Source organism: Nymphalis io, chromosome 21 (genome assembly GCF_905147045.1).
Source record: "Nymphalis io chromosome 21, ilAglIoxx1.1, whole genome shotgun sequence".
NCBI lineage: Eukaryota > Metazoa > Arthropoda > Insecta > Lepidoptera > Nymphalidae > Nymphalis > Nymphalis io.
This window is the reverse complement of record NC_065908.1, coordinates 2,745,628-2,772,759: the sequence shown is the minus strand read 5'-3', so window position 1 is coordinate 2,772,759 and position 27,132 is coordinate 2,745,628. Positions and strand designations below refer to the sequence as shown.

General features: G+C 33.5%; 2 protein-coding genes across 26 annotated transcripts in view; both read right to left on the bottom strand.

Annotated features, from left to right (window-relative positions):
* The window catches only part of LOC126776791 (ecdysone oxidase-like), a 119,164-nt gene that overhangs the window by 68,463 nt on the left and 23,569 nt on the right, over positions 1 to 27,132 (bottom strand). The gene's annotated exons all lie outside the window — the stretch shown is intronic.
* On the bottom strand, positions 751 to 26,535 carry LOC126776824 (alpha-(1,3)-fucosyltransferase C-like). 23 transcript variants are annotated; one of them, XM_050499643.1, is made up of 3 exons: positions 26,462 to 26,535; positions 2,862 to 3,966; positions 751 to 2,078 (listed from the first exon to the last, which is right to left on the bottom strand). In XM_050499643.1, the coding sequence occupies exons 2-3, from the start codon at positions 3,866 to 3,868 to the stop codon at positions 1,811 to 1,813; spliced, it is 1,275 nt and encodes a 424-aa protein (XP_050355600.1). In that variant the 5' UTR covers positions 3,869 to 3,966; positions 26,462 to 26,535; the 3' UTR covers positions 751 to 1,810. The 23 variants fall into 23 exon arrangements, with proteins under 23 accessions (XP_050355600.1, XP_050355593.1, XP_050355591.1 ...); XM_050499636.1 differs by lacking the exon at positions 26,462 to 26,535 and adding an exon at positions 24,068 to 24,199; XM_050499634.1 differs by lacking the exons at positions 2,862 to 3,966; positions 26,462 to 26,535 and adding exons at positions 8,625 to 9,729; positions 13,413 to 13,478.

Below are 27,132 nucleotides of genomic sequence, written 5' to 3'. Positions count from 1 at the left end.
GACCTCAGCGCCTGTCCCTGGCGGCCTTAGTCGGTGAAGACATCTCGCTGCCGAGTGTGATAAACGCCATGCTTGGTAGCAAGAGGTGCTGGTTGGAGACGGTCTCCTTCTGCGAAAATGTCATGTCGCAGAAGGAGACCGTCTCCAACCAGCACGGAGCGGGAGCGTAAGGAGAGGGCCTCGCTGACTCGCTTCGCCGAAGAAGAACGGGGAGAAGACGTCAGCGCTATGCGCATTTTCTCCTCCCGCCGTAAGTGTTGCCGGGGTTAGGGGGTCTTTGTACCCCGAGAACCCCCTAGGATTTGGAGGCCTGCAGAGGCTGGCCAACCGTCGGGGCATCACGGTAGTATGCGCAAGCGATCCCGTGACGCCCCTTCGAAAAGGCGGTGTGGGTACCGCTGGTTTTTTAGTGGGTATTCCGGCGCATGCTCAGCGCCGGTGAGTCCCACATACGGGGGGTATGTTTCGCACTTCTTTTACGCGTCTTTCCAGCGAAAAAAAATAAATATACAGACATCATATAGATTTACGGTCAAAATTAAAAAAGTGTAAAAAAAATAAGTTTAATATAATTTAGTTAAAACAAAAAATTGTAACAAAAGAAAATTCAAACTTGGACTCAAACTATTAGACAATCAATTACAATCTTAGACTTTAAACTATAAAGTTTCAGATACAGAAATATTTACACTAACCAGTTCAACAGTCTAGAAAAGATTAAAGTAGAATATATAAATGATATGTCTTTTTTTATATAAAATGCGCACTTTGATGCCAATGACACGAGAAAATGTACACTAGGAACGAAACAAAATTGAAATGAATGTAACTGCTTAGAATTAAAAATATATATTATTATTATTATTGAGAACAATAAAGCATCACACAATAACAAATATTTAACAGTATTATAACATACATATATAATTATATAAATCTATTCATTTTTAGCACCCATTGTCACTAATCGACTCACCACTTTAAAAAACACACACACACACACACACAAAATAATTATTTACAAACTAGTGCTACGTCTTAATAATTTAAGTACACTTAATATAAGTAATGAAAAAAATAAGTCTTTAAGATTAAGCTTTAAAACTGACCAAAAAATTGGACTCATGAATTTAGTTTTTTTTATACCCATGATATTTTTCGGAATAAAATCTATCCGACTTATAAAGTATCACTATGCAATACATCAAATCGATTGCTTGCTCCATTGTTGTGTTAAACAAAAATGAGAACTTCGTATTTATAATATTAGTATAGCCTATTCCAATCAAAGGAGTAAACATAAACAAACCTTACATTTAAATATTCCATGCGATTTGCTAATACAGTACAGTACAGTAACAGCCTGTTAATGTCCCACTGCTGGGCTAAGGCCTCCTCTCCCTTTTGAGGAGAAGGTTTGGAGCTTATTCCACCACGCTGCTCCAATGCGGGTTGGTAGAATACACATGTGGCAGAATTTCAATGAAATTAGACACATGCAGGTTTCCTCACGATGTTTTCCTTCACCGTTAAGCACAAGATGAATTATAAACACAAATTAAGCCAATGCGTCACCAACCTTGGGAAATAAGATATCATGTCCCTTGTGCATGTAGTAAAACTTGTTCAGTCGCCGTTCAAATCGGAACACTGACGATAAAATATCTGATGAGTGGATAGTACCTATCCAGACGGACTTGCACAAAGCCCTAAGTAAAGAATTACTTAAAACAGGAACTTATCCTAAAGATTTGGCAGTGATGGTATATACACTATAATCTATAAATTATTATAGAATGTATAAAATATATCACGTGTAGCATCTATCATCATAATTTGGATGCCACCATCTTCTTAACTTCCTATAAACACTTGGTGTTTCAAACATTTCCTTATTGTGAAGTGCTGCACAAACGGCGCAGACGTTATTTGTTTCGGTCGGATCATAGTATGTGTAGGAAGACTTCCATAAGAAGAATTGATAGTATTCTTTGCTCAACATAAGCTTAGCTATCATATTTGCCAAGGCAGTAGGTGTTGTACTACGAGCGTTTAAATAAGATCCAGGTGGAAGAAATCTGTAAAAGAAATTCACATGTATTAAATCAATACAACCAACAAAACACATTTAAATGATCATAAGTTTACAAAAAAAAGTTGAAATGGAGGACATGACACATGACAAACAGGATGAAATGTACACAAAATATAACATGAAATGGAACCAAAAGGAAAGCGGACAGAGATATTAAAAAAAATTGGAAGGAAAATCTGGTCAAGATATTCTAAAAATAAAGATAAATGAAAACAGCTGGAAGAGGCCTATATGTCACAACACACGCTGATCCCTAAACCCGGACATCCGATGATTTAGTTTAAGGTGTAAAATAGATAAAACTTGTTATTTATATGTTTAGTACCACCAACAAAGGCTTCAACTTGTTTCACTTACAAGGAACAATTAATTACTAAGACAATAGTAATAATTACATGATTGGTAATATAATTATTATAATTTATTTAATTTATAATATATTATTATGTTAAACATTTTTTTTTAAATACACAAATAATGAGACCGCAAGACAAATGTTGTGATAGTGATACAAAATTATGACTCCTTGAGAATGATTTTTTAACTTAATGTAGTTAAAGTAATATAATGAAGTATTAGTATAATGAATTGTTATTTGTGTTCTTAAATAATATCGTATGCAGCGGTGAAGCTAACAATCACGTATCTGCGTGCATTCATCGCGTTTTGTATGAAATCCTTCATACATCCTACTTTAAGGAAATTTACGATATATTTTTTAAAATGAAATAGACTGCCTAAACTGTCATAGTGAAGACGAGCTTACCTTGAGTAATCAGCACCACCAAGAACAATAGGAACCGAATCGTGCTGCAATGCTGTTAGAAGTTTCTCCGTTACATAATCCTTCGCTAACGAATTTTCAAACGAAAGATAGAAAAAATAATCACTTTCTAAGATGGAATCGCAACTGTTCTTCCGATTTCGTGGACATTTTAGTGGTCCACATGCTCCGTATATATCAAGCGTCAAGCCATGAGCGCGCAGCGCTCTTCTTAACTGATTAGCATATTCTCTTCTACCACTTCTACTTGAGCAGTGTGACACAAACCAAGCAACAGCCTTGCTCTTGTTTTGTAATTTTGTTTGTAAGTATTCATCATTTAAGGTATTGCTCCTAACCCAGTTCATTTTTTCTCGTGGGCCAACAATTTCTCCGTTAGAATTTCTTATTTGAATGTAAGGGTATGGTATATCTGAATCTAATCTGTATGTCGAAGTCCAATTGAAGAAGCCATCAAACATATCATCGCAAACGGGGTAATTATCAGCTGATTCCATGTTAAAGTATATAAATTTTTGACGTTGTGAACGGACCTTTGGTAATTGTGATTTAGTAAGAGTATCGATATTTCGCCCATTAAAAGCTATTGCATCAAACTTTGATGTGTCTCCATGGAAAAAATTTCGATCGCTCGTGACGTAGCAGTTTATATTTGAACAGTTTTTATCGATAAACGCTCTTTGACCGTCACCGAAATAATAAAACGGTGCAAAGTTATGTGGCGTCCAAAGGAGTATGTATTTAACATCTTTTTGCAATCTGTCCACTTTCCTGTATACTTCTGCGTATCTATGGTCGCGGGCGACATTTTCGAGTGCTTCGTTAACTAAACTTTCATTATCAATAATTAAATTATCCTTTTCTACCAACTGGATCCAAATAAAAGATATCGTAAAACTAATACATGTTATAATTAGCAGTGATCTTATCGATAGTAATTGTCTTAATGACGTCAGGAGGCGCAAGCGCAGGGATATGCACCGAGGCATCTTCTTCGCGTCATGTTCGAACAGCTTCGTTAATTTTTGCTTTCTACGAGTTTTCTGTCGGTATTTTTGAATGAACGATGAAATTTTGATATTTATATCTGAAACAAGTGAAACAAGCTTAAATTAAACTTAAAAATCTCTTGTATGGTCGAGTACATGATGAATTTTACATTTGAGGATATATAGACTTAATTTTTAAATTGTGAGTGGAAGTTTTATTTTTCCATACAAAGAATATCGAAAAATTCCCGGGAGTCGAACACTTAACTATTTTTAAAGATGAATGGGTAATGATACTTATACGGGCTTGCACAAAGTTCACCACCACAAATTGTTGCTTATTAGCTTTATACAAAATATAATTGGTTTAATAAATTAATATGAACATTTATCTATTCCATCAGAGCGAGACATATTTAAATGTTATGATATTAAAAATATAAAATTAATGCGTATAAAATTTTATTTGCATACTTCCTAGATTTTTCATAAGATCTTTTTTTAATAAAATCTTAAGTATTATTTGAATAAACTGCCACAGGAATGATGATGGTAATAGATCATAAAGTGAGATAGTTCGTTTAGAGTACCACGTGACATGGCTTGAAAGTTGAATTTTCCACTCAAAGTAAGGCCCAGTAGTATAGGCCACGTGAATCTTAACCTTTTATCGTGGGTTCAGAGCCGGGCAAGCGCCACTGAATTTTCATGTGCATGATTTGTGATTATAATTCATCTCGTATTTTACGGTGAAGGCAAACATCGTGAGGAAATGAAATGTCCTACTGGTGGTAGGGCTTTGTGCAAGCTCGTCTGGGTAGGTACCACCCACTCATCAGATATTCTACCGCAAAACAGCAATACTTGATATTGTTGTGTTCCGGTTTGAAGGGTGAGTGAGCCAGTGTAATTACAGGCACAAGGGACATAAAATCTTAGTTCCCAAGGTTGGTGGCGCATTGGCTATAAGCGATGGTTGACATTTCTTACAATGCCAATGTCTAAGGGGCGTTTGGTGACCACTTACCATCAGGTGGCCCATATGCTCGTCCACCTTCCTATTCTATTAAAAAAAAAAAAAAAAAAGGAAACCTGTATGTGTTTGATTTCACTGAAATTCTGCCACATGTGTATTCCACCAACCCGCATTGGAGCAGCGTGCTGGAATAAGCTCCAAACCTTCTCCTCAAAAAGGGACAGGAGGCCTTAGCCCAAATCGCTCCCTCCTGCCACGAGTGCGGCGCGCCATCGGACACGGCGCGTCACACCCTGATTGAGTGTGCCGCTTGGGGACCTCAGCGCCTGTCCCTGGCGGCCTTAGTCGGTGAAGACATCTCGCTGCCGAGTGTGATAAACGCCATGCTTGGTAGCAAGAGGTGCTGGTTGGAGACGGTCTCCTTCTGCGAAAATGTCATGTCGCAGAAGGAGACCGTCTCCAACCAGCACGGAGCGGGAGCGTAAGGAGAGGGCCTCGCTGACTCGCTTCGCCGAAGAAGAACGGGGAGAAGACGTCAGCGCTATGCGCATTTTCTCCTCCCGCCGTAAGTGTTGCCGGGGTTAGGGGGTCTTTGTACCCCGAGAACCCCCTAGGATTTGGAGGCCTGCAGAGGCTGGCCAACCGTCGGGGCATCACGGTAGTATGCGCAAGCGATCCCGTGACGCCCCTTCGAAAAGGCGGTGTGGGTACCGCTGGTTTTTTAGTGGGTATTCCGGCGCATGCTCAGCGCCGGTGAGTCCCACATACGGGGGGTATGTTTCGCACTTCTTTTACGCGTCTTTCCAGCGAAAAAAAATAAATATACAGACATCATATAGATTTACGGTCAAAATTAAAAAAGTGTAAAAAAAATAAGTTTAATATAATTTAGTTAAAACAAAAAATTGTAACAAAAGAAAATTCAAACTTGGACTCAAACTATTAGACAATCAATTACAATCTTAGACTTTAAACTATAAAGTTTCAGATACAGAAATATTTACACTAACCAGTTCAACAGTCTAGAAAAGATTAAAGTAGAATATATAAATGATATGTCTTTTTTTATATAAAATGCGCACTTTGATGCCAATGACACGAGAAAATGTACACTAGGAACGAAACAAAATTGAAATGAATGTAACTGCTTAGAATTAAAAATATATATTATTATTATTATTGAGAACAATAAAGCATCACACAATAACAAATATTTAACAGTATTATAACATACATATATAATTATATAAATCTATTCATTTTTAGCACCCATTGTCACTAATCGACTCACCACTTTAAAAAACACACACACACACACACACAAAATAATTATTTACAAACTAGTGCTACGTCTTAATAATTTAAGTACACTTAATATAAGTAATGAAAAAAATAAGTCTTTAAGATTAAGCTTTAAAACTGACCAAAAAATTGGACTCATGAATTTAGTTTTTTTTATACCCATGATATTTTTCGGAATAAAATCTATCCGACTTATAAAGTATCACTATGCAATACATCAAATCGATTGCTTGCTCCATTGTTGTGTTAAACAAAAATGAGAACTTCGTATTTATAATATTAGTATAGCCTATTCCAATCAAAGGAGTAAACATAAACAAACCTTACATTTAAATATTCCATGCGATTTGCTAATACAGTACAGTACAGTAACAGCCTGTTAATGTCCCACTGCTGGGCTAAGGCCTCCTCTCCCTTTTGAGGAGAAGGTTTGGAGCTTATTCCACCACGCTGCTCCAATGCGGGTTGGTAGAATACACATGTGGCAGAATTTCAATGAAATTAGACACATGCAGGTTTCCTCACGATGTTTTCCTTCACCGTTAAGCACAAGATGAATTATAAACACAAATTAAGCACATGAAAATTCAGTGGTGCTTGCCCGGGTTTGAACCCACGATCATCGGTTAAGATTCGCGCGTTCTTACCACTAGGCCATCTCGGCTTCTCGGATTTGCTAATAGCTCTGCTATATTATGTACTACAAACAATTCTTCATTAATATATATTTATTTACAATACAATCATATTTCGTTAATTATTTATAAGTATTTTAATTTTACGTCCAACTTTCCAATAACAACTTCGCCGACATTTAAAACGCCATTTTTTCACAAATCAACAATGAATACCATAGATTATACAAGATCTTGTGACCAATGATATCATATGAATTCAATCCTCCTGTTATTGGATTAGGCTATGGAGATAATCTGAACGTTTTATTATATAGTAAATTTTAATAATGTCCCCAATAACAAATCTTTAAAAAAAATCGGTATCAACATTTGAACTTCAAACTCTCTCTTAGTATTTTAAGATCATCAGTGACCATTACCTGCCCAAAAATTTGATAATTGCATTTTTATGTATTTTTTTTTTTTATGAAATCGGTAGGTGGCCTTGCAAATTTACCACCTGAAGTGAAGTGGTTCCTACTATCTATATAGATATCACATCGCCAATGCGTCACCAACCTTGGGAAATAAGATATCATGTCCCTTGTGCATGTAGTAAAACTTGTTCAGTCGCCGTTCAAATCGGAACACTGACGATAAAATATCTGATGAGTGGATAGTACCTATCCAGACGGACTTGCACAAAGCCCTAAGTAAAGAATTACTTAAAACAGGAACTTATCCTAAAGATTTGGCAGTGATGGTATATACACTATAATCTATAAATTATTATAGAATGTATAAAATATATCACGTGTAGCATCTATCATCATAATTTGGATGCCACCATCTTCTTAACTTCCTATAAACACTTGGTGTTTCAAACATTTCCTTATTGTGAAGTGCTGCACAAACGGCGCAGACGTTATTTGTTTCGGTCGGATCATAGTATGTGTAGGAAGACTTCCATAAGAAGAATTGATAGTATTCTTTGCTCAACATAAGCTTAGCTATCATATTTGCCAAGGCAGTAGGTGTTGTACTACGAGCGTTTAAATAAGATCCAGGTGGAAGAAATCTGTAAAAGAAATTCACATGTATTAAATCAATACAACCAACAAAACACATTTAAATGATCATAAGTTTACAAAAAAAAGTTGAAATGGAGGACATGACACATGACAAACAGGATGAAATGTACACAAAATATAACATGAAATGGAACCAAAAGGAAAGCGGACAGAGATATTAAAAAAAATTGGAAGGAAAATCTGGTCAAGATATTCTAAAAATAAAGATAAATGAAAACAGCTGGAAGAGGCCTATATGTCACAACACACGCTGATCCCTAAACCCGGACATCCGATGATTTAGTTTAAGGTGTAAAATAGATAAAACTTGTTATTTATATGTTTAGTACCACCAACAAAGGCTTCAACTTGTTTCACTTACAAGGAACAATTAATTACTAAGACAATAGTAATAATTACATGATTGGTAATATAATTATTATAATTTATTTAATTTATAATATATTATTATGTTAAACATTTTTTTTTAAATACACAAATAATGAGACCGCAAGACAAATGTTGTGATAGTGATACAAAATTATGACTCCTTGAGAATGATTTTTTAACTTAATGTAGTTAAAGTAATATAATGAAGTATTAGTATAATGAATTGTTATTTGTGTTCTTAAATAATATCGTATGCAGCGGTGAAGCTAACAATCACGTATCTGCGTGCATTCATCGCGTTTTGTATGAAATCCTTCATACATCCTACTTTAAGGAAATTTACGATATATTTTTTAAAATGAAATAGACTGCCTAAACTGTCATAGTGAAGACGAGCTTACCTTGAGTAATCAGCACCACCAAGAACAATAGGAACCGAATCGTGCTGCAATGCTGTTAGAAGTTTCTCCGTTACATAATCCTTCGCTAACGAATTTTCAAACGAAAGATAGAAAAAATAATCACTTTCTAAGATGGAATCGCAACTGTTCTTCCGATTTCGTGGACATTTTAGTGGTCCACATGCTCCGTATATATCAAGCGTCAAGCCATGAGCGCGCAGCGCTCTTCTTAACTGATTAGCATATTCTCTTCTACCACTTCTACTTGAGCAGTGTGACACAAACCAAGCAACAGCCTTGCTCTTGTTTTGTAATTTTGTTTGTAAGTATTCATCATTTAAGGTATTGCTCCTAACCCAGTTCATTTTTTCTCGTGGGCCAACAATTTCTCCGTTAGAATTTCTTATTTGAATGTAAGGGTATGGTATATCTGAATCTAATCTGTATGTCGAAGTCCAATTGAAGAAGCCATCAAACATATCATCGCAAACGGGGTAATTATCAGCTGATTCCATGTTAAAGTATATAAATTTTTGACGTTGTGAACGGACCTTTGGTAATTGTGATTTAGTAAGAGTATCGATATTTCGCCCATTAAAAGCTATTGCATCAAACTTTGATGTGTCTCCATGGAAAAAATTTCGATCGCTCGTGACGTAGCAGTTTATATTTGAACAGTTTTTATCGATAAACGCTCTTTGACCGTCACCGAAATAATAAAACGGTGCAAAGTTATGTGGCGTCCAAAGGAGTATGTATTTAACATCTTTTTGCAATCTGTCCACTTTCCTGTATACTTCTGCGTATCTATGGTCGCGGGCGACATTTTCGAGTGCTTCGTTAACTAAACTTTCATTATCAATAATTAAATTATCCTTTTCTACCAACTGGATCCAAATAAAAGATATCGTAAAACTAATACATGTTATAATTAGCAGTGATCTTATCGATAGTAATTGTCTTAATGACGTCAGGAGGCGCAAGCGCAGGGATATGCACCGAGGCATCTTCTTCGCGTCATGTTCGAACAGCTTCGTTAATTTTTGCTTTCTACGAGTTTTCTGTCGGTATTTTTGAATGAACGATGAAATTTTGATATTTATATCTGAAACAAGTGAAACAAGCTTAAATTAAACTTAAAAATCTCTTGTATGGTCGAGTACATGATGAATTTTACATTTGAGGATATATAGACTTAATTTTTAAATTGTGAGTGGAAGTTTTATTTTTCCATACAAAGAATATCGAAAAATTCCCGGGAGTCGAACACTTAACTATTTTTAAAATATTTTTATAAAATTAACGACTAAACGATGAGCGTACCGTGCCGTGTTCACGCTGGTAAATTTTGGTGTTATAACACCAAATACATTTTTTTAATAACGAGTTATAAAAAAATATCTCATAGTATAATTTATAGTCAAGCGATCTAGCCATTCGTACTGTTCTAATTCATCTAACGTTGAACACGAAAATAAAGTTAAGAACATTTCTAAAAATACAAACAAACAGTGCAAAATTTTAAATACAGTAACCGCTTTAAATTGTATTATATGTACTTTGATAATGATTAACACTTTTCTAAATTTAAATAAATTATCGTTATTATTTAGTACAAATTAAAAAAAATGATGTTAGTTTTTGAAAGAAAGCAAAAAATCATATGTCAAAATTAAATGTAATTTGCGTGAGCGTATGTGTCAGTTACTTAATTGATTTTGGTTCACAAAGATATCAATCTATATCTTGGAGATAGAATAGCGGTTTGGGAATCTTACACAAAGACTGTGTCTTAGTGGTAGGTGTCCAAGGTTGCTGGCACTGGCGATTTAAGGAGTAATTAATAGTTGTTACAGCACTGATGTAAATAAGCGGTGGTGATCACTTACCATCAGGCGGCCCACTTTCCAGCCTGCCTACGTAATACAATAAAAAAAGAACTTCGTTATTTTAGGAACAGTCAAGGTTAAACGAAAAACCCGCGAGATTCAGGCCATGATGCATAGAGCACACAACTCAACTTGATATTATTTACCGTAACCTACTTATATTTCCAATACATTTTGTGCTATTTTTAACTCAGGTAGTAATAATCAATAGAAGGTAATCATTTAAAAACTCATAAATATGACCTATTTAATAATACAAATTAAAATATACTACGTAACTATAAAGACGAATGATATGATGATACTAAACGCTTGTACCCGTGTTAAATCGAGATAGATCGCAGACAAAATACCTACATAACGAAATATTAGAATAATGTTATGTTTACATTACAAAGTTGTGATAATTTCGTTAATTCTAAGCAAAAATGTTTAACGCATATAATGTTACAGCTTTATAATTATAATAATGTTACATTTATTGAAGTTGTTGTCTTAATTCGTATTACTTTTTTTGTTTAATTCAATATATTTTATTATTGAATGATTTAAAAACAAACGCTGTGCTTACACGACTTTCGCTCTTATACCATTAAGCGCACCTGTTATTACGCCATGACATTCCGTATCTGTATAATCCAACCAAACGAACAGCAGGCAGATTCACCGTAAGCACGACTTTTTAATTTAGTAAGGTATGTTTACACATGCGCAATGAATTCGAAACATAATTTCTGGAACAACTTGTTCTTGGAAACAACACTTAATTCACTATTATTAACATGGAAGTCGATTTAATGTTTCGTTTTATTATTTATTAACGGCTTTCACTCGCGTTTGCGTATCGTATTTTGGGGTTTGTTTTGTTTTGAATGTTTTATCCCCTCTCTGCGGATGGAGCATGGGCTAGCACGGCGCACGCCCGGCAACTGACGTTTTCAAGGTCAATACACGGCGAACCTATGTCATAACTAACCGGCATTAAAATTTCAATTATAACCAATTTCCTTAAAATTGTTTGAGCTTTTGTTATTTTTAATACGAGTGTGCATGATATGAAATGTTATTAGGTAGGTACTTATATTATTTGAGTTACGACATTTATTCGATAGTCAGTAGAATTTATTATTATTAATAAATGTAATATAGCTGCGTAATATGAATTTAAGAAATCTAAATAGTTCGTTATTTATTATTTACCATTAAATTTTATATTTTTAATTACTGCGTAACAGATTAAACATCAAAATTGATGATGAAATTTAAGAATTATCACTGATATAATAATATCCTATTTATATTTAAAAAATATATATAAATGCTAATGATTACCAAAAGTAAAAATGTATGCGTTCAAAATGCATACCAAAAGGAAATAAAATCAACATAAGTACGTGTATATTTTTTGCACTATGCAAATAAACAACAAACAACAGTCAACTCCCTTATAAGTTGCCTTATTGAAATCACCAGTTAACATTTCTAACTCATATCTAATTATTGAAAAAAAAAATTTTATTAGAATAAGGCATATATTAAATAAATAATATAATATTAATTATATATATTAAATTAATTATAAGGCAATATTATCCAAATAAAATACCAAAATATTATGCCAACCAAATCTGTCAATCTAATGTCAATCAAAACTAATAATTAATTTGTTATTAGAAATATAATAATTATTATATATTTTTATTTATTTAACAATTTATCATGTACTTAGTATGTGTAACGAAGAATGTCTGTAAGACTATGCGTGCTGAGTAAGCGTTTAAGTGGGGCAAACAATATCTTGTTATTCTTTTTATATATAGGTTACTTATTAGACTAAGATAATATTATATGCAACGTTGGCTTCCTATTAAATTAAATAAATAAATGAATAAAATAAATAATATATAGAAAATGTCATTAGAGAACTAAGCATAAAAATGACGGAAGAATAAGAGATAGATACGAACAAACAAACATTATCTATATTACAATCTACAATAAGACAATCAGTTTATATGGTTTTATTGCACATTACAAACACGTACACACATACAATATATATACATATAAACATACGTTATCGTATGGATTAGGATAATAGCAGAATTGCTTTTTCAACATTTGTTGTTTATTCTTATTATTTTTTTATTATATATTTTTAGAATCGAATGGGGTTTTATTGCGATGGTCGCTCAAACCGTTCAAACTAAAAGATAAGATAAGTCAAAGATAAATAAAACAGCCACTAAAAGTATAATAATATTATTAGTATCTACGTATTTGTTGCTTATATGTACTATACAAATTATACATACTTACGTCTAATATTAAAAATAATAGAACGACATATGTTATCACCATTTACGTAATCAAACAAAAATTAATTAGATAATGTTTCGATTAATTACGAAAAAATAAATATAAATTCACACAAAATACTGCACTATTTTTACGCTGCACTAAAGACTAAACTGCGTTGACTCCAGCACGTTACCAACTATGTGTAATGGATTTGTCATACAAATGTCACAGGTCTTGTTATAATAGAAGTTCCATTGGAGTATTTTTTATCTTTTACTAGGATAATTAAAAATTAAAATCAATTACTTCATTCAAAGAGACTTTTACAATCAATTCTGAATCGTTTTACATGATCATATTAAATGTAAAGCTACCATCGGTTCGGAATAAAGATACCGAGAACCGGCAAGAAATTTAGTGGCTAGAAAAGCAAATTAAACACCACTGATTATAACTACTATCGAAAATATATATAAATAATCTTATATAGTTCAAGTCAACAAAATTATTATATAACACAAACTATCATATTGTTAAAATATATATGCATAGGTTTTTATGACATTTATTATTTTAGGATTTGCAACTATAAACTTACCAATACACAACGCAGTCATTGCCTAGACGTTATACGTGATACTCCGCCGATGGTACGTACCATTTCTAATTTACTACCTATTCCGCGCTACACATTAACGCATTTCCACATCTCAATTACAGTTGAAATGTTTTATGTGAACGAGCGTTACAAAAATACTAATTAAAATCGAGTATTGCGTACTTAAATTTAGTATCGATAGCACAGAACATACTTAATGTATATATGTGTGTTGTTCCAACTAATATTAAAATATCATCGACCGTTATAACGATATTAAAGACATTGCAAGATAATAAATATACAATTATGGATTTGTAATTGTATAAAGCTATATTAGAGAAATAGGTAATTTGTTAAAAGGTCTATCCTATTGACATTTATTTTTAGTTTTATATTGGTTTGAATCTTAGAAAAATATTTTTGGCAAAATTACTTTTTTGATTCACTCGTTTTACAATATAATAATAATGTTAATCTAATATAATATCTTGCAAGCTGGCTTTCGATCAGGCTACAGCACCGTGGACCACATCCATACTGTTCGGCAGATTGTGCAGAAGACCGAAGAGTACAATCAGCCGCTGTGTATGGCATTTGTGGACTACGAGAAAGTCTTCGACTCCATCGAAACCTGGGCAGTGCTTGACTCATTGCAGAGATGTCATATCGATTGGAGATATATCGAGGTACTGAGATGTCTGTACAACGCCGCTACAATGACTGTCCACATCCAGGACTGTAAGACGAAGGCGATCCAACTGCGCAGAGGGGTGAGACAGGGGGATGTAATATCCCCGAAACTGTTCACCAACGCGTTGGAAGACGTTTTCAAGACGCTGGATTGGACTAGGTATGGAGTCAATGTAAACGGCGAGTACATCTCACACCTTCGATTTGCCGACGATATCGTCATCATAGCAGAGTCGCTGGAACAACTCACCGAAATGCTGCGTAGCCTAGACGAGTCTTCCCGGTGTGTCGGTCTCGGTATAAACTTGGACAAGACCAAGGTCATGTTCAATAGGCATGTCGTGCCGGGACCGATATACGTCGAGGGGAAACCTCTCGAAGTTGTTAGTGAATATACCTACCTAGGAAAGATAATACAAGTCGGTAAGAACAACTTCGAGAAGGAAGCCTATCGAAGAATCGGCATTGGGATGGGCAGCATTTGGTAGCCTTCGTCAAGTCCTCAAGTCGTCTATACCGCAATGTTTGAAAAAAGTGAAGTTGAAAGTCTTCAACCAATGCGTCTTACCTGCCATGACATACGGTGCCGAAACGTGGACACTAACTGCGGGACTAGTCCACAAATTCAAAGTCGCTCAGCGTGCTATGGAGCGAGCTATGCTCGGAGTATCTTTGAAGGATAAGATCAGAAATGAGATTATCCGGAAAAAAACCGGAGTCACCGACATAGCTTGCAAAATTAGCAGGCTGAAGTGGCAGTGGGCTGGTCACGTATGTCGTAGGACCGATGGCCGTTGGAGCAGACGAGTCCTAGAGTGGAGACCGCGAATCGGCAAGCGCAGCGTAGGGCGCCCTCCAGCCAGGTGGACCGACGACCTTAAGAAGGTGGCGGGCACCAACTGGATGCGGAAGGCGGAGGACAGGGAGCTTTGGCGCACCTTGGGAGAGGACTATGTTCAGCAGTGGACAACGATTGGCTGTTGATTGATTGATTGATTGATAATATAATAATAATAGTAATGACTTGTTTGTTTGAACCCAAGTACTTTCGTGTCTGCGGTTTTTCATCTAGCTACTTTTTTTTTCTCGCATTGGAAACCTTCAGAAAGGTACCCGGGTCCTATGGGGGTGGAACCGGGTTATGTGGGATTCTTACCCACTAAAACCACTGCGATGGCCGTCCTCAGCACGGATCGGAGAGGCTGCGGGATCGTGTTGATATAACGCATCCGCGGCCTCTCCCGTGGTTTGCTCCACTCGTGGCTCGGTGGAGCTCTCAGCAGGGGGCGTACGGCAGCGCGAGGCCTTCACGGCTGCCGTCCTCCACAGCGCCGTCTGAAATAGGACACGTGAGGCCCCCACCTCACGCATCCACGGCCCCAGGGTTAGGGCCGAGACGACACCGTCGTCGTCTCCGCCGAGCAGGATCGGCCCTTTCCCGTTCCCGCTCCGACGTCTCCTTCTGAACCATGACGGTCTCACAGAAGGAGGCTACGGCCCTCGACGCCGATTCCCTGCGAAGCATCGACACCATTGCTCGCAGGGACAGGTTTTGTCTGCACTTCTCACTTGCCCTTTAAATTTAAAAATAACAATATTGAGTAGAATATGCGATGAATGGATATATTTTCCATAAGCTCAATTCAGTATTGAGTCACACAGATAATAAATTAAAATAACATAACACGATATATATTACAGTACTATCATTGGTTGCGGTAATCGAAAAAAAACTTTAGCTTACCTTATTCAAAAACATTAATAGCGTTTACTTTAGAAAGTAGTTAGGAATCTAAGTATCAAGAACACGTCTGCTTACTTCATGTTTTGCCCTTTTGAACGTACCTAAGCAACAATTCCTTTAAAGAATAAAGATTCCGAGACTTAAATATCTCGTTTTATCTGTTCCGAACTTACTTACTAACGAATCAGTTATTAGATAAAGTTTTATAAGATAAAAGGATAACTCCGTTCATGCACTCATATTGTCTCTATCTTGGGCACACCCATACACACAAACACCCTATATTTTATCCCACCCCCGATGAGTCATTCTGATTATTTCGGTCACTGTGGCTATCAAGGGTAAAAACCCATGCGCAACAAATATTGTAATATTCAAATATGTGCAAACACGAGTCCACTCTCTATTCCCTCACTATCATAGTCCGGTGGGACGACAAATCCAACATGACTTGAAACGAGGTACGGGAGTGTAAACACTGCCTTCAGAATTACTCGACATCAAAACCCAATAACTTTCTATTGGCCTGTCTAAAGCCTTGAAGTCTGGAGTTATTGGAACTCTAATTTTTATTTAAAAAAGAAAACTTTGTTTTTATTAAGAAATTAAATTTAAATTATAAGTCGATCTTCGAATATTTTGTCTTTCTTTTTAAATATCTTCTTATTTCCAAAACAAGTTAAATTTATAATCCTACGGAATTTTGTTAGCCGAGTTAAGAAAGTCAGTACTTCGTTGTTATTTATGATTGGACTTATACGACTAACAGTCTTAAGAGTTAGTTAAACTACACCTTAATTGCGACAATTCTAGAAAGCCGTAGAAAATAATGAGCTAGCATTCACAACGGTATATTTACTAAAACGTTGTAAATAACGACGGCCAGATAATAATATAATCGTAAGAACTAGAATCACAAGTCTTAATTTTAAATTACTTTCAGATCCAAGTTTACCACCAATCCACATGCCGTGTCAGTCAGTGGTTGGAACACGCGAATTTAGATCGAAGATTTCGGCTTCAAGCTCGAGCAAGCTCTACTGAGTTTTCGTGTACTTATTTTATGTTTATAATTCATTTCGTGATCGATGTTGATGAAAATCCGGTGCGTTGTAGATAAAACCTTTTTTTCAAGATGAAAAGAGACCTTAGCATTGGAACATGCTCATGCATTACATCCACATGCAACGTAAACACCCATTATTCTTTTAAGAATCTAAATATTTAGCCATTGAAATCAAACTTGCTACAATTGCCTTCATTTAATATTTTATTTATTTATAAATGGATTGAACGAATATAATAAACGTAAACAATTAAAACAGATGCCCAATTAAATCTGTTTTCATTGTTTATTTGTTTCACCCCATAACCACTTCAGCTTCACTTATGTTCCTCATGCATGTAATGATTGTCCAAACCGGAATACAGAAATACAAAAGCAATACTAGATTTTGTGCAAATCTTTGCTACCCGGTGTACGGTGTGTTGATTTAAGAGTTAAAACTACGGGAACTACTTGAAAATTTCAATTAATTTGTAAATGATTTCTACAGTACATTACAGTAAAGTAACAGCCTGTGAATGTCCCACTGCTGGAGGCTAAGGCCTCCTCACCCTTTTTGAGGAGAAGGTATAGAGCTTATTCCACCGCGCTGTTCCATTGCGGGTTGGTATAATACACATGTGGCAGAATTTCTGTGAAATTAGACACATGCATGTTTGCTCACGATGTTTTACTTTACTGTTAGTAGTTAGTAGCACGAGATGAATTATAATCAAAAATTAAGCACATGAAAATTCAGTGGTGCTTGCCCGGGTTTGAACCCACGATCATCGGTTAAGATTCACGCGTTCTTACCACTGGGCCATCTCGGCTATATTATCTATAGCTTATTCTTAAATTATTTCATTTTTATAATGTTTTCGTTTCAAACAAACAGTTTTGATTCATGTATTATAATATAACCATTGTTCTTTCGACTTCATTTACAAAGTAAGATAACATTATAAAATGTGCAATATAAACTGTATACATGTTAGAGTCTATAATACATCCGTCCTGACACGACATATAGTAACAGAGTGCATTATGAATCATTATAGTAGTTGCGTGAATTAAAAAATCCCTCTTTATAATATCCGTGTTCTCTTTCCCGGGATACATAAGAGCATAATGTCAGAAACACCGGTTTGACGAGCCGATTGGCGTGGGTTGGTAGATACTTGTCTTTCATGCCGAAGGTTGTGGATTCGATTCCCACCCAGAACAGACATTTGTGTGCATGAACATGTCTGTTTGTCTGAGTCTGTGTGTAACTATCTATATAAGTATGTTTTTACAAAAGTAATGTAGTTTATGTAGTATATCAGTTGTCTGGTTTCCATAGCACAAGCTCTGCTTAATTTGGGATCAGATGGCCGTATGTGATAATGTCCCAGGATATTATTTTAGCTATAATAAATCCATACACAAATAATGAGCTACATAGACCCCAACAAATTTACGGACCGACCTCCATATAAAACTACCAACTTGAGTACATTTAAATAGTGATTAGTGATTACTATATCATTAACACGCCCTTTTGTCTAGGATAGATTACATAGAGACATATAGAACTACCGACATAATTATATGAACTATAAAGCAATTCACTTGACAAACAAGGATAATTATAAAAAAATGAAAGCCAGATGTCTGGATTTGAATACTTTTTAAAATTATTATTATTTTCATATGAAAATAGTAAATCGTGATAATTATTAATTGTTAATTGTACACTAAAAGATGTTATTAATCGTAGATAATTATCAAGTATGTCACTTTAGATATATTCTGGACATGATCTCTTTCTCTATTATGTAAAAAGTTACAATCCACTACAGGTCAAAGACCTCCTTCGATCTTATTTATTTTTTAATTATTTATAAACAAAATATTAATATATATATTTATTCTTGGCACGCAAAAGCTTTGTCAGTCTGTTTCTTTGATTATTAATATTAAATATAGGATAGCCGACGAGCGAATAAGCAACGTGGTAAGTGGTAGTCACCGGCTTTTAAACATGGTATTAAATTGACAGTAAAATCATCGCCAATATTCCGTTATGTACCACATGTATTGTCCCTGGCAAAAGGCTGGAAATTACACTAGCTCGTTTACTTTAAACTGTAACATATGAATAAATGAATGCCGTGCCGCAGAATTATTGATGGATGAGAAGTAAGGAACCTACCCATATGGACATAAATAACAATTTCACGAGAGATTAGTCAACAGCACAGGAGATATTATAGTGCACAAGTGTGTGCGCAGACACAGGTGCACTCTTTATTCCCTAACTCTCATAATCCGACGGGACGGTAATTCGACACGACCGGAAAAAGTTCAGGCGCAGGACCAAAGGCTTTACATGCTTTCCGAGGCACGGGAATGTACACAAATTCCGGGCTGCTATTGAGAATTTTCGAAAGAAAAACCCAATAACTTTTATTGGCCCAACCTGGTATTTGAATCCAGGACCTCCGGGTCTGTGGCCTTTCATCTAGCCACTAGACCAACGAGGCAATCAGAAGCAATTACGGAACAAACGGACTAAGTAAAGATACTTATGTACACTCTGCTTAAAATATTTATATTATTAAATTAATAAACAGGACAAACAATCACAAAAAATAAAAGAATGACAATCTTCCTTATACATCAAAAGACAAGTAAATAAGAAAATGTCCCACGCAATTAACGTCCTTATATGCTAAGAATAAAACGCAAAATGCTTCGAATAATTTTCTCTAAGTCGTATTGTATAGGACAGTCAATACAAGGTGAACAAAAATAGGGGACCGTATTTTGAATTCAATTTAACATAACAATGGTCGTGCAGCGTGCAGGTTTTCTTACAAAGGAACTTTGCTTTAAGAATTTAAATGACTATTCAAAAAAATATGCCATTCAAGATATTATTGGGGGTTGTAATTTATTTTTAAGTAACTTTTTATTCACGTTGTAATAAAAAGAGACAAAGTATAGATATCGTTTTGTTTAATTGCTTTTTATTTGATTACTTGGATACTTGGATTATCGCTCGTTGCTGATACGAGTAAAATACTATTCAATGGCTGCCTATGAGACGCCAGTTGTTTTTTCATTTGAAATTTACGGTAATAGTTTCTTTTTTGTATAAAAATAATACCGCTGGATGTGATCACCATCCAGGGTTAACCACTATTCATACCAAATTATCCAACCATATAAGTCATCCCGCTTAACAACACACAAAAAGAAATAATTGGCATATACACTTATGAACAGAAAAGCTATGTATTTAAAGATTTATTGATTTCATTTTTATTTTAAGCAGTCTCGTTACACGAGCAACAAATAAAACGTGTCATATGTGAAACATTTTTGCATCAAAAATATCACACAATAAAGTCACGATTCCACTTCATATCATTTATTAAAATAGTAAACGGAAATAAAAGTAAATAACAACAAAACAATTTAAAAAAAAGTAAAGACGACCATTCATTTCTACAATAATAACAATTATGTAATTAAAAAGACCTTTTTCACAAAACAACGCAATTTTTTTGGTGGTATTTTCTAAACAGTATATACAGAATAGTTTCTGTTAGATTACTTCTGGTATTCGCAACAATCAACACAGGACTGAACCTGTAAACAATACCAAAGCGGATGTGACGTTTCACGACAGTTATAGCGACAGGATGTAGACGTCGAAACTTCCGCTACATTTGTTATACAATGGCGGACTGGCAAAATAGTTGTGCGGTGAAGTTTACGTAAAATATTATGAAACTTTTAATACATTTGAATGATGGCTAAACTGGATATGAGAGACGTGATTGTGCATTCGTAATGACTTAAAGTCTTTGATTTGAATAATTTGCTTTATTTATTTTCTTGTATTCTTTAAGTTGTCCCTTCAGGAACAGAGTATGTTAGAACTGTTAGAAGAGAATCGATATATAAATAGACAAAGACAAAATATGCAAATCTATGTTTTCCTCAAATTTTTAATATTGATAACGGTCTAATTTTCAAAAATAGAATTTTAATATAGTAATCGTGATGAGTCTGTGTTTTTGGTCGACATAATTTTTATATTTTTAAGTTTTGAATCTTGATTTGTCCATTATCCGTATACTGCCTTTGGTAAATATTTAATCGAAAAACGAACCAAATATGTATTTAATTTTAATTCCTTTCAATACAGTCTCATTCGATTCATTTATTTACACAGGCGATTAATTTCGGTTAATGACTTCTGATATTGATAATGATCGGAGGCGTTTTACTGTAAAAGTATTGTGTTTTAGTTAGAACGATAATAAATTATATACAAGCCTTTTTATTTAAGAACTCAAATATTTTTTCTAGAAAAAAAAAAACGCAGACAATTTTAACCATATTTTCATCATAACAAAAAATAAAGTACTTTTAAATGCCATTTATAAATAAAATAAAATATATAAAGCATAAATTATAATAATAAATAATAAAGCATTTTTATTTTTAATATGTAACAAAATATCAATTGACAATAGAAGCAAGATATCCTCTCAAAGTAGTCCTGCAAGCCAAGGGATAGGTTTGTAATCTGGTGGAGAGTGGTCCGGGGATGCTGACTGAGGCACAATAAATCTTTGCGGATAATCCTCGCTGGGCTGACTCGCCGCCGCTTTGTATGACGTATCTATTGAGATACCGGCTGTTTGTTTTGTTGAGCCATTGTTTTATACGTCTTAAATATTTTGGAGGACGTTCAAAAATTCTTACAAGACATAAATCCATGTGTAGTATATATGTATATCACAGTTATTTTAAAGCCTTACAAGTAGGTATATATTAACTAGAATAGATGACAATGATCTATTTCTTTAAATTTAAAATCAAAATCTTTATCTAAAATAGAATCATTATAATATACTTTATTATTGATTGTCCAAAATCCATCACCGATTTCCAAAGAATGACCTTAAACCTAAAAAAGCCGGCGAAAATCAAAATAATTAAAACAATAGAATGTCAATCACTTCAACTTTAACTGTCAGTATATTATTCTCACAAGTTTGTTTAAAAAAATCGAAACGTTTGACGTGAACTGTTTACATTAAAACAAATGAACACGAACGTCAAAAAACAAGGACAAGCGAACAATTACAGAAATTAAACGAGCCACTTCAAAGCTGACAATGGTCCAATTACAAATACTAAAAGGATCCGCCGAGCAAAATTTTCCCCACGACAATAAATTTGAGAGCCCCTCGGTGCGGCAGTGTAAGCGGCTTATAGGCTTTTTGACTGGATTCCTAGATGAAACTAACTACTCACTGAAGGTACAATGCTACAATTCCCTAAATTAATTAGATTAGATATTAAAACACAAAATATAATTATTTTTAGTTTGATATAATTTAGGGAACAAATTAATGGACCGTTTGATTAATCGTCCAGACACAATAAGACGAAGTTTTATTCGTAACAATTACACTCAGACAGACTATTAAAAATGCCTTTAAACGATTTGAATTAGTTTTCAACTGAGACACATCACTCTTGCGGAACTATAGTTTTTGTTGGTCTAAAGACACTACGATTAGACCCCTTTAACTGTATAATGATTTGATTGAGAAACAAATTGTGAACAATTTGATTTATGTGAGTTGTGGATTGTCATATTTTATTTAAGTTCAACTTTTAAAAATTAAGATATGGTACATAAAATAAATCATAACTTATCATTTAAAATAATTACATAATGTATAGTACGTAATTTAACATTTTTAGTTCCGTAACTCTCCACGAAAATCGAACTCGCGCTTGTCCGGCTTTGATCATTTTTGAACCCAATTATTTGTTCGAGGAAAAAACAAAATTTTTTTCTTCTTATTTCTATTATATATACTATTATAATGTAAAGATTTTATAATAATTATAAGTTCCTTATGTGCTTATGTGCCGTCTTTAACCAATTAGTCCACAAGCAAGTTATAATTGTCATTTGTAAGTGAGAATTATTAAGGAAGTTATTAGTAAGAAATGTGGATTATACAGTAAAGTACTAACAAGAAGTATATATGAATTATTTATAAGTATATATCTTGCATTAACACGAATAACCAGTTTGCTTTGTCAATGACTGCGATATTTAATTATAGAAATATTCTACCACGAACAGCAGTACTTGGTATTGTTCTGTTCCGATTTGAAGGGTGAGTGAGCCAGTATAATTACAGGCAAAAGGGACATAACATCTTAACCACATACAGTTCCCAAGGTTAGTGGCGCATGGGCCATGTAAACGATGGTTAGTATTTCTTACAATTTCAATGTCTATGGGCGTCGGTGACCACACCATAAGGTGGCCCTTATGCTCGTCCGCCTATCTATACTATAAAAAAAAGAAAAGAAAATATTATTAGAATGAAAAGAATGACGTTTTATTTATATTTGCTGAGTCAGAATATTAGTATTGTTATTTAAAGTATTATAAAATTATAGCTTAGAATAGCGCAACGAATCTTCAGGTTTATCAGCCTCTGGTAATAACTTTACGTTTTAGCTGGACAATAATATTTCAATTTAAAACTACATTTCTGATCATTTTTTTATTAATATATCGATTGTTATTGTTTGTTACAAAATTTGCTTTATATATTATCTTACATTATATAATGAAATTCATTATATGTATTACAGTCATGCTATTATATATAAGCTGTTATCATGTTATCAATTATAACATTTAAAATGAGTCGATATATTGTGACGTTAATAACCGATACTAATAGCAATTATAAGAAAAATTACAACATTATAAAAATGTATTAAGTTTAATTATAAATATGAAACTCTGCGCACAAACTAGGTTACCTCAATCCGGATGACATTGAGGTAGCCTAGGTCCTGCTTATTTGGACATAGGATTATTCAAAAATGTAATTGAATTCGCGGGAAACGATTTATACTAAACTTACTTAGACTAATTTAACAATGGTATTTCTTATCTTATTGATTATTATAAATTAATTATTATTTGTGTTTTTAATGTTTTTAAGTTTAGTTTTATAAATTTCTAAAATGATTGCAATCGTGCTATTTCAAATCGATATTCAATACCTCCGTAATCACGGTTTCTATATTTATTTTTATCATATACAATTTTATAAATCAAATTTAACTCACCGATGAATAAATTCATTTCGATTGAAGCGTTAATTTATAACAAACGGTACACCAATAAAATACCCCCACCTGTAATGAACTGACGCATGTCGTTCCAAGCGGTATTGCCTCGATTATATCCATAAGCAAATGTTTGTCATGTGCTCAGTATTGATCGTAAAGCAAATGCTTATAGAAAAAACTATGGAGATGCATGGGCTGAAGTAAAAAACGCTGAGCGATTAAAAAATAAATATGATATATTATTTTTTATAAGATGTAAAACAAGCGTGTACACTGTTTATAATGTTTTCCGTATATTATTTATTAAAATAAAGGCTATATAATTAATTATGTAATAATATTTAAGAAATACAATAAATATTGAGTTTTATCGGTTATTAGTAGGATTTCAGTTTAAGCAACACAATAAGCTAATGAACTTTACATTCTTTTTTTTTCGATGGACTTTACGCTTTAAAACCATCAAAGGAGTTTAATTACGACGATGCTTCAAGTATAAAATATCGTGAGATTTAAAAAAATATGTAGTATGGCAACGATGGACACTGCTACCATTACTTTGTAATTTCGTTTTGTTTTACACGCAATCGTTTTCTATTACATTTAAATCGAGGTTCTCTATTTTTCCATGCAATGTATTCAATAAATAAGAAGTAATTTGTTTTAAATGATTGCTGTAAAATTATGAAGTGACAAATGAAAATATTTTATGAAAAAATATTTATATAAATTGTTTCTACTATCCGCTAGTTGGTATTCGCTACCCGCTTCTCGTTCGACTATACCTAAATACAAGCAGTTACACGCAGTACATTCACAACTTCGCACATTTTGGCAACGTGTCGCCGGCACTCGGATTACACCCGATTTTATTGCGAGACTTTTCAATAATTTATACCATAACACATGCCTTTGCCTCACTCCTCATTCTAATATATCCTACCCATATATTCATATAATTTTGATTCTTTAATATGATACAATAAAAAGAAGATCTTTCACCAAAGGTTGTCTGTGAGAGCTCGCGATATGCGATAAGACCATTGCGCACAATTATTTATTTTTATTTTTCTTTGATTGTTTCATATTTCTCTAATCTTATTTATATGTTTTGCAACAAGTGTTAAATAAGTAATAAATAAATAAAAAGAAAACAACAGTATTTACATCACCACTTCTCATGAAGAAGGTTTTATATATTCACATAAAATATTGATCTCGATTGAGTCACTCATAATAGTTTACTTAGAAATACAATTATTATAGCAAGTCAAATCATAATTATGTTATGTATAAATAATTCAGAATATAGGTGCTTAGAGCTTGTATTTTGTAAACATGATACGGTCATGTTATCTTTAATCGCTCATGATAGTATCTGGGTTCATTACGATCGCTGTTAAGGAACAGATACATTGACAAGTCACTACGAACACATCAACTCAAAGATAATTATATGTTTGAAAGTATATACGATAAAATAAAAAGATACAATTTATAAAACAAAATATTATCCCATTTCGGGTTAAAGAAACTTTATTTCTTATTAAGAATCATATTCATGAACATAAGATAATTACAATAATTACCTTTTAATTAATATTAAAAATGAAAAAAAAAAACAGTTTCGAAGATCTGTGAAAACCTTGCATTATTGTCGATAGACTGGTCTTATCGCAAATACACGGATTAATTACAGCTGTAAGTGATCACTATAATATATATATATATATATTGTCACATTATATAGATGATGATTTTCATACAGGTTATATAAATTTATTTGTATATATATTAAAATATGTGAAAAAGAAAAACTACGTACTTACTTGCCAGTGTTAGGTACCTTGTCCTTTCATATTTATATTTTTATGTAAAATTTTATAATGATCGGTTGATTAGTTAAGGTGTGAAACAACAAACAAACACCTACCTATAACATTTATTTGTACCCCTGTTGTTGTTTTTTTTACTTAATACTTAATAATACTCCAGGTAGTATTAAGTATTAAGTAAAAAAAACAGCAAATTATAGTTTAAGTTATGTAGGATATTTGCTTGTTAATATAAACAACGTATAATCAACGTATAGTCAACGGATAATAAAAATTACATCAAATTAATAATGTTAGAATGTATTTTTTAACTGTTAATATATTTTTCACGTATTCAATTCACGTTCGAACAAATAAGTTAAATTGACAGAATTGTTTACATAAAAATATATTTTAGATCGTTATCTGAACTACAAAGGTTTCAGATTATCTTCATTCAATAAAAAAACGCACTCTAAACCAAACCACACACTATAATTTGTATACCATATATAAGTAAATTTTGGCGACTTAAAAGTAAGAAAAATAAGCATTAAACTATGATATAAATACCTACCTATTGTTCACACAACACCATCGGTATAGAAACCTTAATGTAATTGAAACTTATCTCAGAGTGAGGGAATGTCGTAACGAGGTAGGAAAGACGCAACTCTCTACTTCAGGTTAATAATACACGACTACGGAATAACACAAGACGAAGGTGAGACCATTGTGTCGAGAGAAGCGGAAATATACGTTACATTTCTTTATAAAACTGTGATATAATACAATACAATAGTTAGGCTAATTTTAATCCTCATTTCGTAAGACTCTATATTTATTAATTAATCTAAAATTTATTTAATTAAAAGGCATTCTTATCCATATATGGCACATAACCATTTTAGTACGGATATAAATTATTTTTGCATATATTGTTATATTATATTATTTAAAGATTATATTTTCAGTGCTTGTGGTTTTTTTTTCTTGCTCGCGGGGCATATAAGGGTCAAAGGATTTTGTATAAGAACACGCAACTTCAAAGCCCTGCATGATTTCGATTTATAAATTATTGGATATTCCGTCTATGTCATAAACATAATAATAAATATAAAAAAACTAGTTAGATTAGTATGATAACTGCTTCTATTTTTTTTTTGTATTATATTTATGCTATAAAAATAGTATATTTGTATTACAAAAATAGGATATAATGTCAAAAGTATATAAAATTGCCTGCGT

Bases quoted from the DNA above. Each gene is read 5' to 3' on its own strand.
- LOC126776824 (XM_050499634.1), bottom strand. The intron at 2,079-8,624 runs GTAAGCTCGTCT...TTTCTTTTACAG, and splicing joins GGTGGTGCTGATTACTCAAG to ATTTCTTCCACCTGGATCTT.